Here is a 21,232-nt window from a genome sequence, read left to right as displayed (position 1 = left end):
TATGAAACAAGCTAAAGTTTTGTTGCCATATGGTTTATTCAATATTTGTAACAATGCTGATTTCCTTCATGTCTTAAGCAATTTTTCATGTAAGCTAAAAGCCAAAAAGTGAAGCACATGCGGTCATGCACTTTATATGGACTCTACTAGCCACATTCAGCTTCACCTACCAACTAGCAAATACAGTATACCAGTCGCATATTAATGGCATTAAAAACTAATATATATGCATGAGGTAAACAATTAATTGAGCTTAAACCTGTCATCCTTTATCCAAACAGATGACATTACCAGGCTCTACCCTCCATGCTCCCCTTTTTTTTGGTGTGAAAATGAATGCCTACGTTCCAAAAAGTAAAAAGTTTGTTAAAAGCCCTTGCAGATTTAGGTACGCTCCTTACTCAGAACATACTCCACAGCGTCTTCCACGGCGTTAACAACCTGCAAAAGGAGCAATCAGCCCATAACTCAGGTACATTTGGTGCAAGGATATGTGATCCGAAATTTTCTTGTTTATTTTTCAGTATATGTTTCACAGCCCAACAAAACTGCCATGACCATTTACAGTTAAATCTCTTAAACTTCCAAAACAGATAATCTGTTAACAAATATTAATTGTGAATCAAGTCAAGGTCAAATATTGAAACTACTCAAAGTAATGATCTACCCACCAGCCAACGATTGGAGAGGTTGGACTCTCCATGGTGATGCAAGTAGAACTACAGCCAAGATATGCAGGCTATTGGGCGATTGGCTCAACAATAATCCAGTGCCCAAGTTGCAGTGCAAACAATTAGGGTTTCAATTGAAATCCCTCCACTCCATCCCTTGATAAAGGGGGAGAAAATATGGTAAGAACTCCAACCCTGACCCCCTCCCTCTTCAAACCAAAAATAAAGGCCTTTTTCATTTTCATATTCATAAAAAAGAATAAAACCAAGAGAGATTTCTGCAAGGTGTCAGTTAAAATAAATGAAATTTGACGTGGACTCATTTTAACAATTTCCCAGTTGCCTACCAAATCTGCTGGAAACTCAGTGTGATTTTCTGTTCCCTTGAAAACTCCTGTCCTTGTCAAGATTGAAAACCAGGGATGTCCAGCCTGAAATGCCACAGGAAGAAGGTACGCAAGCTATAATCAGTATTAACCAAAGTTGAAGAATTGGAACCAAATTCTAAGTCTCATGGAGACAAACCTGTCGTGCACCTCTAATATCAACTGAAGGATTATCTCCTATCATAAATAGTTTCTTGAAATGATGAGTTCCAGCATTCACATGATCCACAGGATTGGTGCCACAATGAATTGATGGAACAAGTTGCTTTAGGACAGTTTCAGCATTCCTGAATACAAATGGATTTGGCTTTCCAAAAGATGTATACTCCAGAGCATTAGGGTGAATACTGCATATTTAAAATGTTGTCACCAGGACAGTTTGTGACATTGATACTAAATTTTGACATAGTACAATATAAATTGAAATATTTTGTCAATTCATCCTGTCTATACATATGGCTCCTCTCCTCTGTCAAATGTACTGCGGTAAAATTCAGTGGAGATGAGCTCTCATTCATGACCTTTAAAACAGAGGGCTGGCTAGGGCAGCCATGACAAACATACCTTTGTTTTCTTGGAAATGTTTATATGTGCAATGAATTTCTGAAATTGTTTAATGCCAAAACCGATTTTATCTGTCCTTACCTATTGAAGACAGATTCTAATGCAATTCGGAAAGCTCCCATGCCAAGGCGTTCTGAAGGAAAAGTAGCCTACTTTTAGTGGCACCTCATCAGTATACTAGCAATTAAAAAATTACTTGATTACAAAAGGAGGTATAAAATGGATTAACAATGGCAAATAACCTGGTATGCAAGGTCATCATTTGCAAAATACAGGTGTGGTTGGTGTCCTATCTCCCTTCCAGGAAGACCTCCAGTTCTTAAAATGTCGGACAGAACCTAACACCAATATCCAAAGTTAATCAATTCGGAGTTACATCTGTAACCATTCAACGACAAAAATATCATGTTACCACATTCTAACAGAACTAGAAAGCAAGCTTACGGATGGCATACAACTTCAGTAACTCTAACATGATTATACCTCAAGATGCTAGTTGAAAATGATAGAGAAGTAGCAAGTAGCAACACCAGCCCTTTCAAATGGCTAATTTCAGTAATCAAAGATGACGGCAGTCCAATGAAAACTGGACTCTAGATACCTTTTTCACTGAAGTAGCAGAGCAGAAACAGACAATTAGGTCCTGAGTCTGCATCTTTAGAACATAGACAAGAAAGAACAACACAATTGTTCATTCTCTTCAAAAAGAAGCCAGCATTGTATCCTTTCTCTCTAGAACTCTTAGTTATATAAGCTCAAGGCAATGGTATTGGTTTACTCAGGCCATGGCTTTAAATTGTGGCAGCTCTAATGGTCAAGATGTCATGATATAGATGTTGCAACCAAAACATAGCGGTAATGGCTTTCATGTTTGTGAATTTTGCACTGAAAATTTTAGCAAAATGACTCAACAAGAAGCATGCAGCAACGAAGCCTTATTGGCCACATGGGCCAATATAGACCAATATGCATGTGAAATGACAGGCTGATAAACATGGCTTTTGCCATATTGACAGCCTTAAAAACTGATGTATTGGCTAATATGAAATAAATTGATCAATATTTGAAAACCTGATTCAGGTATCTGGTGTGGTACCACCATTGCAAAGGGAACAGTCAAATGTCGGTATTTTGGTTTTCAATCATTCAGACCAAGGGTGTTCAGAAGGAAACAAGTCAGTGCACCTTGTACACGTTTAACAACCGTGAACCAAGGAAAAAAAAAATCTTCTGTAAATCTTCATGAAAGAAATTCATAAACAATTAGACAAGTCATAGATTTCATGCAACCTGAATGTCTCTGCTCCAGTCAACAGAATCACTGACAATAAATGTCGCCTGAACTCTCTGTGAGTGGACACTGTCTCTTGTCCTCATCTGCTCTAAAGTACTACTCTGTTTAGCATCCTGCTTAGTTGTCCATGTCTTATATTGTGCAAGTGGATCAATGCCATCAAAATAAGATGCATACTCATCAATTGAGAGAACATTTCTGCATATAAAATCAATAAGCAAAATTGCCATCTAAGAGATTGAACTCAGGATATATTGAGAGTTTCGATGACTTCTGATAAATTTCAACAAAAACAAATCAGAGAGCCCAAAAAGCTTACTTAAATCCATATTCAGCCATCACAGCAGCAGGTTCTCCTTTTCCCACAGCAACAACAAATTCATTCTCAAATCTGATAATGCAAAATTGATATGAACAAAGAGATAAAAATGATGAAAATACTACTAATTAAAACATCCATCCTCTTTTTCTTTCTTCTTCCTTTTTTTTTTCTCATTTGAGTTCTGGCGATTATAACTTCTACAACTTTGTTTGGCATGTAAAGTCTTTCACTGTATCTGTAACTTACCATCCGCATCACATATTTTATTGTATTACAGCATTTCAACATATCCCCATGCAATGCCTGTGGGATGCGCAGGCTGATGCATACACTTTTCCTCATGCCATTTATTATGCACATTGATTTCCTGACTGAAAATCCACTTATCCATACTAATAATTAGTATGAGATAGGATATTCTAGACTTTGGTTATTCAATAGGAGTGTGCAGTCTAGGAATAAAGCGCAACATATTAGCAAATAAATTGGCCTAGATGTTCAGGTCGAGTTAAAACAAAGGATACGAGGTTTTGGCCAAGGGGAGGTAATTCATAGTCATAGATTCAATGAACCTGGGGGCATGATGTTCATCACAGAAAGAATCCAGAATTCCTCCTCTTATGCAAACAGCCTAACAAGTAGAAATTTTCCCTTGGTATCAATAAGCAGTTAATTGGACATTCATGCAATTCTTTTATTTGATGATGTTGATATAGCCTTAATGACACTAATGATTTCACTTGACACTTTTAGGGTCTTTATCAGCAAAAAATTTAAGTCTTTGACAACTCGAAGTCCAGGTGACTTTAATTAAGTTTAGGGGCATACCTATTCACCAGCTGTTTAAAAGGTGTATGGCCCTGTACAACCTACGAAAAATACAGTAAAAGTAGTGTTCCGTCATCATCTACAAAGCCTAAGACAGCGAAGGCAATGCTATAGATGAAAACAACAGCTTAATAGAAGTACCTGCAATGGTGAAATATCCACACCTAGAAGTTTGCTCAACTCCAAGGCTCTTTTAGATTCGGGAAAACCACCTCCTGTTGAAATTGAAATTAAGAAAACAACACATTCACTGTGCACGATTCAAAGATCCAAAATTTTGCTATAACCTCTAATTTTAAATGTTTATTCACATCTATAATCTCTCTACTTCTTTATTCTCTATACAAACTAACAAATGCCATACACCAATCAAACAGCATCATTCAATTCGAAATAATGAAAAACCATATAGGACGATTCAAGCTAAAACAGAAAGCTCACCATTGGTCAAGAAAATGTAAGGAATCCTCAAAGCACCTGTCCACAGAATTAAAGAGAAACATAAAAACATGAAAATAATCAGCAAACGGAATCACTAATATTGCAAAATTGACCAGAAATGTAGAGATCGCTATGCAGAAGATAATGTACCGGAGGAATCGTATAATCGTTTGAGCGCTTGAGGAGAGCCGCCGATGGGAGATTCGCCTCGAAGAAGGACGCCATCGATATCAAACGCGATGCCAAAAGAAGGTCTGCTTCATAAAAATTAAAAAAATGGATCGAATCCAAGAATTATAGTAATAGTAGTAGTAGCAGAAGTAGTAGGAGAGAGAGAGAGAGAGAGAGGGAGAGAATGAAGAGATGAGAGGTAGAAACGAACAGCTGAGACTGTGAGAGAAACTGCGAGAAAGAGCGTGAAAACGCGGAGAAGAGTAGCGGTGGTGGAAGTTGATTTCTATTTCGGTTCTGTAAAGCCTTTGCTATGATTGGGAGTCTCATTCTCCGGCCTTCCCTCAGCTGATCTCCTCCACGACCACCACTGGCTTCAAAATCAACGACCAATAAGCTTTCTGGGAAGTGTAGTTTTGTTGCTGCTGCTTTTTTTTTTTTTTTTTCTGCTTGGGATTTGTTATTTTATTCCTCAGTAATGGAGCTCCACAGTTATATCCAATGAAAACATGACACGATGTCAATTCTTTTTTCTCAAAATCTTATTACAATATTCATTTGGAATATTTTTAAAAAAAACTATAATCTATTTGTAAATATCAGAAATTGAAAGGACTGCAATTTTGTTTCGTATATATTTCAATCATAATAAATATAAAAATATAAATAAAATTCACTAATTCCATATAAGTTCTTAAATAATAAAAATAGGATAATTTGCAAATTAACCCTGAAACATAATAAAAATTAGGCTTATAAACATAAATTCAAATTGATAAATTATAATTTAGTTTTTGAAATTTGGTAAAACTTATAATTTAGATCATATTTAAAGTTTTTATTGTAGTGTAGTATTTTAATTAGGGTAAAAATATTATTTATCTTATTTACCATTTAGTGGCATAATATTTATATTAGTGTTTAGAAATTAAGAGAGTAATTTATAAAAAAATTATTTATCATAATTTTTTACTCTGTTCGATAATATTAGCTATTCTAATAGTTGTTAATTGTCCTAGTTCAACTGTTTTAATAGCTATTAGCCGCTAGATATTAGTCGTTAGTGGTTAACTATTTATATAACTATTAAAGTATAAGTGTTTGATAAAAATAGCTATTAGATTAGCTATTAAATATAAAAATAGTGATAAAATCTTATTAAATTTAGTCAAAATGCTCACACGAGCTCTAAAAATTAGGAGGAATAGCTTTTTATGAACTACTCTTTCAACCTCTAAAAGTTAGTATAAACATTATGTCACCAAACAGCAAGGTTTTGAATCTGGTCAAAATACAAAATATTACCTTAAAAACTGTTGTCAAACAAGGTTATGACACCCCTTACCCGTTTACAATATAGCCGAGTAAGGCATGTCATACTCGATGTCGGAGCGTCTTAACTTATCTTATTATCTTTCCTAGTATCCACATTTTAGTTTATTGGCTTAAGGTTAATTTATTAACCGAAAAAACTGACGGAGCTTCCCCTAATTTATTAATATGATGACGTTTTCCCACCTGTTAAAAGTCTCAACAATAATTTCAGTATATATACAATTTTCCCAATCTTAAACTTCATTTCAATATCTCAAACTCAAATTTTCATTCATTCCATACATAAATAAATTCGTGCTCACATTCAATAAAAAAGTACTCAAATTTTATTAATTTACATAATTTACAAATAATTCTTAAGTTCATAATTTACATGATAAAATGAATGTCTACTGCAAAATACAAAATTTCTAGCAAGCCTAGTGGATCCTACCAAGATGCACTGCAGAGAAAGTGACACCGGACACAAATGCAAATTTAGACTCTCACAATAATCCCAATCTATGGTCTACTGGGCTTGTAACACCCCTCACCTGTCTATAGTGTAGCCGAGAAAGGTGTACTACATTCAGTGCCAAAGCACCCTATCCTGTCTTGTCGTGTATAATATTAATTCAATTATATTATCTTACGTATAGAAAAAAAAATTTTTTTTTGTCACATTGCACGTTTATGGAGACCTGAACGGAGTCTCTTCTGTTTTATTAGCGTATGGTGGATTCCACTATTTACCTGTTAGAAATTTTACATCATATGTCATATTATCCATCCCATTCTTTTCCTAATTTTTTAATTAATTACATATTTGTGAAACTTTGGGAGCAAATAATTGGTCGGGATCTTTTTATTCATATATTTCATATTCAGTCTTATTAAATCCATAATAGTGATATTTTCATGTACTTATTTAAATTTAAAGTGTATTACTCATATCTGTACCCAAGTAACATATGACAAACTATAAAGACTGAATACACGGGAGTATACTAGTTAAACATCCGTATATCTAACATGTATACATCTGTCATGTTAGGCACAAGGCTAGCGGGCAGGCATGAAGTCAAAAATAAAAGTAAGCCAATGGCCAACGAGCAGGCATAAAGCCAGTAGAATAACCATTTTAGACATATATTGTCTATCAATAATTATTCATGTGGGCAGTATTGCAATCTATAGTCCCTAATTGGTATACCAATCGGTCCAAGCTATATATATAAGTCTAGGTATACTTTGGGCAAATTAGTATTATTAAGAATTTATCGTTTTATTATTTTATACTATGTACTATTAAGGGTTCATATCATGTTATTATTTCATTTCATACACTATCTATTCTTTATACCATTTTCATATCATTATAATGGGAACATAGGTCCTAACTGTATTTTCATATGATTTATGTTTTTAGCAAACTTTTTAGCTAATTTACATTTTATGTATTAAATGATTTCATGAACCTTTCTTTAAGTTCAAAGCTGGTACCTTAACTTTACCTATCAAATTGGCCAAGTTGTAAACACTGTTTGGCCACACTTCCTTTATGGAAGTTGTTCATTTATGTCTTATGTTTGTTTTCCTTTTTGATTCATGTCATTTGGAGTTTTAGAACTCAAATTATGGTCAAATAACAAAAACTGGTTCATTAACTTACTCTAGTTCTAGAACCAAACAGATCATGGAGTCAATTTTTCCTAATTATTTGGACATATTACAGCCACTTTTAGGCTTAATGTTTTTCATATAAGTTATTACCCTATGTCTTATGATCACTTAGAATTTTGAATTACAATTTTTCAAGTTTTGTAGAATTAGTTATAGCCAATTAACTGGCCTGGACTCAGATACCCTGTGTCTGCAGAATTCCAGGTTTAGGTCAGTGGATTTGACTCTCATTTTAGGGTTCTTACACTCAAAATTTGAGATAAGTTTCTAAATAAATGTTGGAGCCCTATCTCTTAGGTTTTCAAAACAGTTTGGCTTATTCCATTTGGGATTTCCTAGTGAAAGATATGATATAAACTCTATTCTAGGGTCAAGAGGTGGTTGAGGCAAATTCCAGGATTTGGTGTACTGAATTGTTCTAATAATTTGACTTAGTTCCCTTGGGTTCTGAGTTCTAGTCAAAACACCAATATTGTAGATCTATGTCTTATAAAAATTTTAACACTGGTTTCATTACATTTGCAATTTTGTAGACCAAGTTATGGCCTTTTCGCCAAAACTGGTCGAGTATGCCTAAGTCCAGAATTTTTGGGCAGTTTGGTTCTGGATAGTTTTGTTGACCTAACTTGTGCTAGCAATTTGATTTGGCTAGAGGCAATTCTGGGTTTTGTGTTCTTCATTAAAGTTGTGCTCCTATGTCTAACCTTTCCAATGGTTCAAGAACCAAGTCATTCTGACTTTTCTAGAGTAAGTTATGGCTAATTGAACATTTACTATTTATTTGGTCATTTTTCCAGGGTCAGCATTTGGTCACTCGGATTCAAGCAATTTTTAGGTTAGGTTAGGGATAGTTTTTGAGCATGGTCTCTTAATGAAAAATGGGGCATTATAACCCTAGTTTCATCTCCAATTGGCCTTATACCAATTGGAGCATCATAACTCTACTTATAGCTCAAAAACTACACTAGACTCACAGGTTCGAATTTCTGCATGAAAATTTAACACTCCCAAATTCAATTTCTCCTACTCCCAAACTTCAATTGGCATTCATAGCACTTCTAATAGGCAACAAGTCATCTCAACATTCTCAATTTCAAGTCATACACAAAATTTCCAAAATTGAGTCAAAACCCTAACTTCAATAGTCACTCTTGTAATTTCTATACAATTTTGTTTCTACCATATACAAACTCATCAACAACACTAACAAGCCAATTAATTTTATCAAAAATCATCAAATCCCAACTCATTTCATGGCTGCCAAAATTTATGGTTCCCATTTGTCCATGGTTTTTTTTTTATTTCATGCAATTTCAACCTAATTTAACATGCTTACCATACCTAAAAGAGAAAGAAAGTATAATTAGTGCACTAATCTCACTTGTGTCCAACATGCCCTTGCCTAAACTTCAATTTTCCTTCACTTCTTGGCTGCCACTATCTTCCTCAAGGTGTGGGATCAAGTTTTAGTGAAGGCAAGTATGGGTTTTAGTGTGAAGAAGAGAGGAAATCAAGCTTTGAAGCTTGAAAAAAATGGTGGAGGGATGGCTATGGGGTTCAGCCAACTTAAAATGAAAGAGGAAGATGATGGTTTTGATGATAAGAAGGGATTAAATAACTTTGTCTTATATTTATGCAAGTGTTTCAATTTAATTGGATTTAAATTTTAATGATGTCATCACAACATCATAATTCATTTAATTTTTTTTTATTTCTTTCTTTTCCTTTTTCTTTTCTTTTCTTTTATTTTCCCTTTTCCCATTGCATTTTTCATGATTTTAATTCATTTTCTGTGTTTTAATCTCTCTCATTTTAATTAACATTTAGGTCAAAAATTCAACCCCAATGGTGAAATGACCAAAATGCCCTTCGTTAAGCTTTGTCGGGTTATTTTTGTCTATACCGATTAATAAATTTTCTTGAATTTTTTGTGACATTTTTAATATCATTTATACCTCAGTAAACCTTCAATTAAGTCCCAAAAATTATTTTATAGAGTTCCTCACGGGTCAAGGGTCGACAACTGTCTTCACAGTCGCTTCCCGGTATGGTTACCCATCGCCGTGACTCCGGCTCGTTTAACTCATTTTTCATTCCTTTTATTTTTTCTTAATTTTTCTTGGTCTTTATTTAATCATCTCATGACTCTTCACTCTAGTTCGAGTATAGTTCTAGGCATCCTGGCTGTCCAAACAAACATTAGTCATCAGAACAGTAGAATGTATGGACTACCTAAAGTGAGGGTGTTACAGGGCTCTCGCTCCTGATCTCTAGTACCTATGAGTGGTAAAAAACGATGCGCTAAGCATAAAACTTAGGGGTGCCAATATAATATAAAAATAAACTAGATAATTAAATATACAGAAATTATGCTATTGATTCACACAGACTAAATTTTTGGTAACTTTTTATAATATCCATAATTTAATGGTTTTTTTTTTGTCTATTATTTAGCTGTAAATTTTTAAGACTTATTTTTAATTGCCCAAGTAACTTATACTAGTTGACCGGGCTAGAAAAACAGGTAAACTAGCACTGGGTACTAAGTACCTCGAGCCGTCACACCATAGCGTCTGTCAAATGTGCAACAGAATGGCTAACAAGCCATAAAATTAGTCGGGTATAAATCTGTGTATGTCAATGAATAGCAAAATGGCCAAATGCCATAATATTACAAAATGGCAATAAGAGCCATAAATCACGAAATGGTACGAAGCCATAAGCAGTACTGCAGTCAAAACCCTATTGGCATGCCAACCTATCCAAATCAATCATACTAGGGATACAAGGGCATTTAGCAAAGTTAGGTTTTGATTCTTTACATTTGATGTTATTGTGATTACTATTCACATTACTATTCATTCAAATTTTTTTCAACTATTTCATAAATAATAGGTATACAAATTTTAATTTCATGATAGTACCACATTTTGGGTTATAAACTTATTGGCATTAGTTGTCAATTACAATTCAAGTCTTCCTAAAAGTAATTTTAAAATTTCAGTTTTTGTCACCTATGTTTACTGTTCCATTGAACAGATCTACAGTGAAAATTTGGCTAAACTTTCTTCATCAAATTGTTCCTTAATGTCTCTATTTTAATTCCCTTTTTGAATCACTCCATTTGGAGTTTTGTAGCTCAAGTTATGATATTTTTACCATAACTGGTCAAATTGGTCAATGTTCAGAATTTCTAGGCAGTTTTTGGATCTGACAGTTTTGATAGGCTAATTTTGGTTAGTAATTTGATTAGGTTATGATCAGAATTTGAGTTTCTGTTCCTTATGAAAGTTGTTCTACTATGTCTAAGCTTTTCATGAGTTCAAGAATCAAGTCCTTTGGACCTCTCTACACAAAGTTATGGACATTTGAATAATCACTGTTCATATGATCATTTTTCCAGGTCCAGATTTTGGTTGCCCAGATTCAAGGAAATTTTAGGTCACTTTGTGTTAGTTTTCTGGGCAGGGTCTCTTCATGACAAATGTGGCATTATGTCCCTAATTTTATCTTCAATTAGCCTTACACCAATTGAAGCTACATAAGTCTACTTATAGCTGCCCAAACCCACTGGACTCAAAATCTAGAATTTCCATCATAAAGGTAACTCATCCAACTCACAATTCAATTCCGTAACCAATTTCATTTTAAGGTCAAACCACATCAAATGATCACTAATTGACTTTAATAACACCAATTAAGCATCAAAGCACAAATTTCCCAATTTGGTTCAAAACCCTAACTTTAATTTTTACAATTCTTACTACCACATGCAATTCAACACTAGCATCATGAATTTCATCTTATCCAAGCTAAAATTTAAGTTTCAATGCAATTAAACATAACATCTCTCACTTGCCTAAGCTGATCGAAATTTAGTTCTTTTAATTAGTCATCATTTTCTTTCAATTTCAACTTCTCTTAGCATGCTTAGCATGTTTAATGAAGAGAGGTAAGAAAAAGCTTGCACTAACCTTATGTTGAATCAAATTTGATTGGTAAACTTTAAGAATTTCTCCACTTCTTGGCTGCCACTAGCTTCCTCAAGGCCTAATTATTAATTTTTGTATTGGAGGTTATGAATTTTGTGGTGAAATAGGCTAGGAATTGGAGCTTGCTTAAACAAAAATGGTGGAATCTCTCAAAGAGGAGTTTCGGCCAAGGTGCTAGAAGGTGGAACATGACTAGTTTCCATCTCTTTTAATTCCCTTTTATTCCTTTTAATTAGGTTTGTCAAATTTTAATTGGATGGAGATTTTTAATTACATCATTTTGACATGTGCATGATGTCATAATTGTAATTTAATTTCATTTGTTTGTATTTTTCTTTTCTTCTCTTTCTCTACTCTTTTCTAATTAAATTTTTATCAATAGTTATTTACATTTTTATGACATAAATCCCACTTACTTAAATGGATAAATTGGTAAAAAATTATCTCTGAGGGTGAAATGACCAAAATGCCCTTCGTTATGTTCACTGAGTTAAAATTATCTGTATCGATTGACATGGATTTTTTTGTATTTTCTTGATATTCTATTGCAATCTAAACCTCAGTAATCTTTCACTTAAGTCCCAAATAATTATTTCATAGGGTTCTCCATGGGTCTAGGGTTGCCAACTATCTTCATAGTCGCTTCCCGTTAAGGTTGCCCATCGCCGGGGCTTTGGCTCATTTAACCTCTTTGCATTTCATTTCTTTAATTTCTCCTTAATTTTTCTTGTCATTATTTAGGTTATTTATGACTTCTCACTCTAGTTTAAATATAGTTCTAGACATTCTAGCTGTCTGAATAAATATTAATCATCAGAATAGTTGAATGTACAGACTACCAAAAGTGAGGGCATTATAAAGGCCTTTAGAAGTTGAAAAAATGTTTTGACTAAAATTTTGAGATTAACAAGATCTATAACTTAATCCCTTAATTTAATTTTCTATTTAAACAGTATAATAAATATATTATTCTTATAAAAATTAATTCTTCTTCTTGTCAAGAACTTTTCAGAATTGTTTTGGATTTTTTTAAATTTTTTTCTATATATTTTTTTGGTTTTTAATCGATGAAATTTTAATTTTTAGAAATAAAATAAAAAATTTTTGTGCCAAAAAATAAAGATACAATTCGATTAAGTTTACGAGTAGTGACTCGACTAAGGAGATCTCTTATTGGAGATTCGATTTTCGTGTTTCCAATATCTATAGGTTGTTTGGGAACGGGTTGATGGACAAACGTGAGTTCCAACTCGATCGCAGTCTGTGACGACTAGATCGAACGACTAAATTAGAACCGGAAAGTTCACGGCTTCCCGTTCATCTCTCTTAGAAAATATATAAAGTTAAGAATTTTTTAACTAATTTTACTATAAGTAACGATCAATTAGACAGAAATTTAAGTGAGGTGACTAAGCTATAGATTATGTCAAATTTTAGGAATTCAATTGTATGGTTTTAAAAATACTGAACTAAATTATAAGGTAGGTTTGTCAATCCTCAAAGACTAAATTATAATTTACCTATTAAAATTTTAGACAAAATTTAGATATTAATAAAATTTCTTTAATTTTAAAAAATTTGATTTAATTGTATAAAATTAAAATAAAAAATTGGATAAAATAACAATAAATGTACACGTTTAGATTTGTTAGGTATAAAAACTACAATTTAACTTCTCTTATCTTTTATTAAAAACAAATTAGTATCTGAAGTATGTTTTTGTTAACAAAATATTGAAACAATTAACCCAAATTCAAGAGATTAAAAATTATGATAATGTTAAAACTATAAAAAAAAAAAAAAATAAACTGTTAAAAAAAATTGTGATTAATGAAACTGTTATCGTTAACAACTCACTAAAGATAAAGTTTAATAGAAACATACATAAGAAATTAGCTTGTTTTTCATAAAAAAAAAAAAAGAAAAAGAAAAATAAATATATTAGACTGTAATTTTTGTCATATTGTCTAAATTATAAGTTACCCTAAAAATTATAACATAATATGCCTTGCCAATCTCTATTATATTAAGCTCAGTTTTATAAAATCAAATGCAGAATAGGCCATGCCAGGACACAGCTGTTGCTATCCAGAAACTTTAAACAAAAGTTCTGAAGATCTGAAATCCAATCAAACCAGAAGATCTGGAATTCAATTAAACCAAGGCAAAGAACATACCAAAATTACTTCAGAACAGTTTCCTTTCTTTTCATTTTTCTTCCATGTTTGATAGAATTTAGTATACAATATACAAACCAACCACAGCCAAAAACATATAGAGGCTAGGTGAATATATAGCCTTGTTGATGCATACCAAAATTATTGGGTGCTGGATTCTCCAAAAGACTGAATCCAAGAATCCTCAATATTAAAACCATGCACAAACTGCCATTCTACCCTGACAATATGGGAAGGGAGAACCTATCTCCCTAATTTCTCTGGCTACAGAGAATTTCATCACACTTCTGATATGGATACCAATCAACCAAACAATGGGCAAAAAATTATATAAATGTTGGTGATATTACTCAAGCATGACATCTGGGTTGAAGTTCATAGACTCTGCCCATATGAGCTCCTTTATATCTTCTTCATTTAACGAAATTTGCTCAAAATCAAAAATAAAAGGAGATGGGCAAGTAGGCTCTTCGTTGATTTCATGAAGACTTGATAAATATGGATGATTCAATGCCTCCTCAACTTCATGTACACCAGAAAAGATAAAGCATCTCATCAGCAAAATGGATGGGAAAAATGAAACAGTTAATTGTCGACTAAGTAAAGAGCATACCAGTTATGCGTTTGCATGGATCAAACACTAGCATTCTCTCTGCAAGATCAAGAGCCACTGCTGACACATCTGGAAACTTCTGTGCAAAAGGTCTCTTGGGGACACGTGGAAGCTGCTTGACATATCTCCGAGCATTATCACTTCGAAGGAATCCAAGATCTGAATCATCTGGTGAACCTAGCAACTATTTCAGGGAAGAGTAAAGAAAAAAATATTATTAGCATCATGAAATTCATAGGTTACCAAGTAAATTTGCAGCTTGTCAATCAGGTTCATTTCACCATCTATTACATTGATTTTAACTGGCAAGAGAAACTGTAGAGCTTATTAGTACCTCAGTTATAAGCCCCAATTGCTGAACATAGTCTTTGCCAGGGAAAAGAGGCTCCCTTCTAATAATTTCCATGAAAATGCAGCCAACTGACCAAATATCAATAGCTGCAGTGTATTCTGAACAGTTAAGCAGCAATTCTGGGGCTCGATACCATCTGGTTACTACATATTCAGTCATGAAATCTGTCTCCGAGGTGGTTCTTGCAAGCCCAAAGTCACAAATCTTAAGATCACAATTTGCATTCAGAAGAAGGTTGCTTGGTTTCAGATCGCGGTGCAAAACATTTGCAGAGTGTATGTACTTCAGTCCCCGCAACAATTGATACAAGAAATACTGCAAAAGCGAAAAAACATGCTGTTGTAAACATTGCTAACTTGCAGCCTGGAGCTTGGTATCAACTAAACTTCCCAGTGTGTATTTAATTTCACAATTTAAATCAGATATATATCATATAAAATCTGCCCTCAAATGTGCAATGAGGTGCCTAATGAATCCACTTATGTCAATCACTTCTGCCTTGCTTAACTACATTTAAAGCGAAATTTGTCAGTTTTAAAGAAATATTACAAGTCCAAATGATTGATAAGTACGTATACACATTGATGAGTAACAAGAAGTTTGCATGAAGGAGAAGGGATTCAATAGTCTTACCTGACAGTGATCATCAGTCAGGGCCTGGCTAGACTGTATTATCTGATGGAGATCAGTATCCATCAATTCATATACGACATACACATCATTGAATGTTTCCCTCTCTGGTGGTGGTATTATATCCTTGATTTTTATAATCTACAGAATACCAGTGCAGCAAATCATCAGTACTTCAGAGTTTGTCAGTGTATGAAGAAATAATCAAATCCTTGAAAGTACATCATTATGCAATTGCAAACTGCACAGTTACAAAAATTATTTGCACAACATTAAAGCAGCATATAATATGTTTAGAATGATAAGAATAAAATGTTAGAGATTACATTCTCATGATCCATATGGCAAAGGAGTTTGATCTCTCGAAGTGTTCTCTTAGCATCTATCCCGTTGTCAAATGCATTCCCAATCTTCTTAATGGCAACATCTTCTTTTGTCTCAGCATTTCTGGCACAACTGCAATACAGAATGTGGGTAATTTATAAGCATCAAATCAACCACAGCATTCTCAACGAAAAACAAACCAAATATTCTACAAGTACCCCTATATAAGCTAAACTTTAAGCATGTAAATTGTACTTCCTTTCATCAGCAAAATCTTAATTTGAAGGAATTCAGAACAAACTATTACATCTCCCTTGTTTGGAGCATCAAAACTCCTATACTACTCCTAAAACACTCAATGGCTACTGCAATATTGGACAACTGGTCCGACAGCAAATTAAGAACAACAATCTCATAGATTTAACAATTCACATAGGCTTCATTTGGAATAAATCATTTGCAATAAAAGAATTCAATTGAATTCTCACACAATCAATTGCATTCTTTCATAACATGAGAATTGACCAAAAGAAATCAATTGAATTGAATTGTCGTAAGATTCTAGTTTCCAGAACATTTTAAGAATCAAATGAAATGTTTATGAATTAGCACAGCAAAAAAAAAGCTGGAAATAAGACAAATACAATAATACATTACAGCCAAATTAGAGTTCCTCCCTCCCCCTTTTCCTTTTTAACTGCAAAGCTTCGATCTTTGATTACACACGCAAGAAACACAAGATTTACTTGCTTCAAAAAGCAAGAATCAGCATTTGAAATTCCAAAGAAATAAATAAAATGCAGGAAACCCTTTTCTAAACAGATTACTAAAACAGTTTTCTTGAGGTTTAAATCAGAAGATTATTACCAAACGATGCCATATGCGCCACGACCCACTGGTTGTATGGGAGGAACATACTTGGAGGTGACTTCGAAAAGATTACCCAATATGTTATACTGCAAGTATCTCCCACCGTTGGATGGGATTCCTCTTTCTTCTATCACCATAGATTCATTCTCCATCTCTGTCTCTTTTTCTGTGTTTGAAGATACAGGGGAGAAGAAGCTAAAGCAGGTGTGTGTATATTCTTAGCAAGTGAGAAAAGCAGAGCAAAGAGCGGTTTATTAAGCTGATGCTTTTACGAGGAAAAGAAAAGTGGGCCATTTTGGGTTGGATCCATCATCCTTTCTTTTGAATTTTTGTTTTTTCGGAATTTTATTATTACTTTTTTCCCATTTGCAACTTTCAAATTTGAATGATAGTGTGAACCAAAGCCAAATGGGGCTGACTGAAACCATCATATGGTTTAAAAATGTGAAAAAAAAAATTAAAAAAAAAAATTTCCAAGCATTGAATTCTCAAGCTTTGTGCATTTAGTCTTATTCTTTAATTCTATGTTATTTAACTTTCAATTTAATAAAAATAATGTAAAAGTAAAAATAATTTAAAAGAAAAATTACTAGTAAATCCATATATTTTAATAAAATTAATTATTTAATTTTTATATTTAAAAAAAATATATACTATTTAATTTTTTTATTTTTCTTTCGTTAAACTATTCAGTCCCTCCATCAAATTTTCTATTAATAAATATATTTTAAATTATTATTAGTTTTTTTATTTTAGTAAAACTAATTATTTTATAATTGTATTTTAAAAAATACTACTATTTTATCCTTCTAATTTAGTGAAATTAATTAATTTATCATTATATTTTGAAAAACATATTCTTAAATGAAAATTTTTTTGTATAAAGATTAAATTTAAGTTTACATTTTTTAAAGTTGTTTAAATTTTTTTCATTCAATTACTTAAACATCATTTTTGTGCTTTTTTATTGGAAAATAATTTTCCCAAACTATCATCTTAATGAATTGGAGATTTAAAGGAATTAATTAATTTTTTTACGCGTATAATTTATACTAATTTCTATCAAAAGATGACAAATAGAAAGAAAATGAGGTGAGAAGAGAGTAGTGTAAAGGGGAAGAAATAAATGGGAGAGAGAAATAAGGGAGATAGAAAAAAAAAATAAATAAAGGGGAAAGGTCAGGTAATTTAGATACAAAAATAATAGAATTAATTAAGAAATTAACAAAATTAATTCCAAGAATTAAGAAATGTGTTTTTCAAAATACATGAACTAACTAATTAGTTTTACTAAAATAAAAGGACTAAGTAGTAGTTTGAATGGCATTAAACTTTTACTAATAGAAAATTTGACGGAGAGATTAAATAATTTAACGAAAGTAAAAAAAAAAAGAACTAAATAGTATATTTTTCATAATAATGAAATAAGTAATTAATTTTGTTAAAATATAGAAAATAAATAATTTTTTTTCTAATTTTAATTATATATTTTCCCTCTAAGGAAAATAAATGATATTTTGTTGAAATTTATAATAATATAAAAGATTTAAAAAAAAACTAAAGGTTAATTTGCCCTAAATTTGGCCGTAAGATTCAGTTTAAACACAAAAAATAAAAATTGATTCAGTTATACTCTGAACTTAACAAATTAATTCAATTTGACACAACTTGTGGTTGTGCATAACACGCGCCTATGGTGGACTAAGAGTCTATTTGGTTTAACTAATATAGCTGATAACTATTAGCTGGTAGCTATCTAATAATAGCTGATTTATGTTAAGTGTTTGGTAAAACTATATTTAACCATTGCTGTTGATATGTGAAATGACCAATAAGGGTATATATTATATAATTTATTTTATTATTAAAATAAATATAAAATTATAAATTTATTATATTATATTATTTATTTTATTATTAAATTAAATATACAATTATCAAATTAATATATTGAAGGAGCGGAAGCATGAAAAACATAAGTTTAGATCATTGAATTCAAAAATTTTTCTTCTAGGGACACATGCATCGTGCAAGATTCATTTTTATCTATTTGATTTCAATGATAAACAGCATATTAAAACACTTTTAATATATTTTTTGATCTACATTTATCATTTAAGATTTTAGAATTAACAGATTAATTCATTAGAACCCTAAATTAGATCAAGAACAAGTGCACTAACATTTTTGATGCACTGCAGTTATGTTTGGCACCTTTGGGATATGCCTAGGATACTAGATGTTGTCCCTCTAGCTTGTCTACACCAAGATCACCAATGGCAGCCCCTTGTACAGCTTCTCAAGCCTTTCCAATCAATTAGAAATTCAGGTTTTGCCTTTAGAGAGATTACAGATGCATACAGGACGCTAGAAACGATTTCTAGTATTTTTAATTCAAGAGAATGTTGGCTATTCTCTTTGAATTGATGAGAGATGAAGAAGAAGAGAAGGGAGAGATGCTTTGGGTGGCAGCACCAATGAAACAAATAGCAGGGATTATTTTTCTTTTCATCCTTTCCCTTATATAGTTAGGTCACCACTTAAAACACTTGCCACATGTCACCTTTTTATTGGCTCTTAGTTTAATTGACCCAATCACATTATGCCAAGTGTCAAACCTATATTTAATCTTGACTTTGATCATCTTTCATGATTAAAAGACAAATAGCAAGCTTATGTGTAGTGCCATGTGTCACCATCTCATGGTGCCACATGTTACCCTGTGAAATGACCAAAATACTCTTGTAACTTAATTTTGAGTTCTCAACCTAAAATAATTATTTCTCTTCTTCTAATCAATTTATATCAAATATAAATTAATTAATTAATCTCTATTAATTAAATTCTCATAATTAAATTTATATTTAAACACTTTAAATATAAATTTAACTTATACTATACATTCAATAACCTAGATTTGGTTTCAAGCCATGCTAGGGACTTTGCAATCTAATTGCAAACAAAACCTAATTAATTAATCAATTAAACTCTTTAATTAATTAATTAAATCATATTTAATTTGGTGATTACTTGTGTATGTGTGTGACTCACTAGTCTCATCACTAATTGGCAATGAGATATGATATCAACTCTTAATATCATCAGAACTCTTTCTTACCATAAATGATTTTTCTAAATCATTTTATGCATCTCATAGACCATGGTTAACACCTAGCATAGCATGTCATGGCCACCCAATCAATAATAAGGTTTATCTTAAATGAACCTATAATCATATGTTACCATGCACTAGAAGCTCTCTGTTACAAAATCCCAACTCAAGCTGGAGTCATGGTTTATGTCAAACCCCATTTGCTATGAAAATTATGTTCTCTTTTAATTCCAGTTATTGATTAAAAAGATTTTCTCATCAGAAACTCTTTTCTGATGAGATCTATCTGTCCTGGTTATGAACTTGAAACATCAAGAACAATTAAATGAATATAGAATTTTCTCCCTATTTACTTAGGTTAACAGATTCCATCTTGATCAACACCTACATCCATATATAACTAGTAGGAGTCAATACATGCCCATATACCCATACACAGTACAAGTATGAAAGCAATATCAAACTCAAACCACCTATATACAAGATAACTGTACTATCTTAGGTCTACAGATTATATGCACTGATATGATTTATAACAATACATTGACAAGAGTAAACTCCATGTGCTTGTCATAAATGTCACTGGTTCGGCCTACTTATCATGTATAAGTGCCTATCATGTTTGTTATATGGCATGAGACTCACCATTCTATCTTATTTACATCTCATATAAATACATTGGGAACAAACATGAATATAATCTTTCTGGATAAGTCATGTCCTGTGTGAAATATCCTCGATTGTGAACCAATTTATGATATTTTGTGCTAGAAATACTGTCACTCATATTCTTAACAACTTAATAATAAAATTTCTAACAAAATATCAAAGGACATTTTCTATTACACATAAATATGTTATGTAAAAGGAAAAGTGAAAATGCATTTTATTAATAAAAATATGTACAAGATACATACTAAATGATATGCTCTATGACATACTACTAACATATATTATATCATTTATTATATTATTAAAATAAAAATATAATTATTAATCTATTTTATTATTAAAATAAGAAAATTTATTTTTTTTAAAAAATAATTAAATAATTTTAAAAATATAAATAAAATAATTATTATTGTTGATAAAGAAAAAACTTATAATTAATTTTAAGTTTTTAGATATAAATAAATATTTTACATTTTATGTTATTAATAAAAAATATTTTAACAAAGTTGAAATGTGTTAATTAAAATGTTAAAATTATAAATGAAAAGTATAAAAGTATTAATAATATTAATTTTCAAGTTAAATAAAAAAGGATAATATGATCAAAATAAAAAATAAAATCAAATCAGCTATCAGCTGATGAGAAACAACTTTAAAAATAGAGCTGATACAAGCCGTAGCTGATAATACCATATTAACTACCAATCAGCTATCAGCTTTATTTTTTAAACTTACCAAGCACTCTAGTTCACCTATTTGAGTGTCTATCAGCTATCAGCTGTACCCAACAGGTGAACCAAACACCCTCTAGTAAAA

At 31.8% G+C, this 21,232-nt stretch overlaps 2 protein-coding genes across 3 annotated transcripts; both read right to left on the bottom strand.

Annotated features, from left to right (window-relative positions):
• Positions 1-2: 2 nt before the first annotated feature.
• LOC110654458 (uncharacterized protein YKR070W) lies at positions 3-5,117 on the bottom strand. The gene is made up of 12 exons (XM_021810459.2): positions 4,889-5,117; positions 4,657-4,760; positions 4,507-4,542; positions 4,207-4,280; positions 4,066-4,106; positions 3,235-3,306; positions 2,912-3,113; positions 1,864-1,959; positions 1,703-1,770; positions 1,197-1,404; positions 1,019-1,102; positions 3-441 (listed from the first exon to the last, which is right to left on the bottom strand). The coding sequence occupies exons 1-12, from the start codon at positions 5,005-5,007 to the stop codon at positions 385-387; spliced, it is 1,161 nt and encodes a 386-aa protein (XP_021666151.2). The 5' UTR covers positions 5,008-5,117; the 3' UTR covers positions 3-384.
• Positions 5,118-13,848: 8,731 nt separating this feature from the next.
• On the bottom strand, positions 13,849-16,880 carry LOC110654460 (mitogen-activated protein kinase homolog NTF6). 2 transcript variants are annotated; one of them, XM_021810463.2, is made up of 6 exons: positions 16,630-16,880; positions 15,765-15,894; positions 15,442-15,579; positions 14,791-15,123; positions 14,457-14,640; positions 13,849-14,365 (listed from the first exon to the last, which is right to left on the bottom strand). In XM_021810463.2, the coding sequence occupies exons 1-6, from the start codon at positions 16,782-16,784 to the stop codon at positions 14,190-14,192; spliced, it is 1,116 nt and encodes a 371-aa protein (XP_021666155.2). In that variant the 5' UTR covers positions 16,785-16,880; the 3' UTR covers positions 13,849-14,189. The 2 variants fall into 2 exon arrangements, with proteins under 2 accessions (XP_021666155.2, XP_058004272.1); XM_058148289.1 differs by lacking the exon at positions 16,630-16,880 and adding an exon at positions 16,420-16,610.
• Positions 16,881-21,232: the final 4,352 nt, after the last annotated feature.

The sequence above is a fragment of the Hevea brasiliensis genome, chromosome 6 (genome assembly GCF_030052815.1).
Source record: "Hevea brasiliensis isolate MT/VB/25A 57/8 chromosome 6, ASM3005281v1, whole genome shotgun sequence".
NCBI lineage: Eukaryota > Viridiplantae > Streptophyta > Magnoliopsida > Malpighiales > Euphorbiaceae > Hevea > Hevea brasiliensis.
Note: the sequence above shows the minus strand (reverse complement) of the source record. Positions and strands in the feature narration are given on the sequence as shown.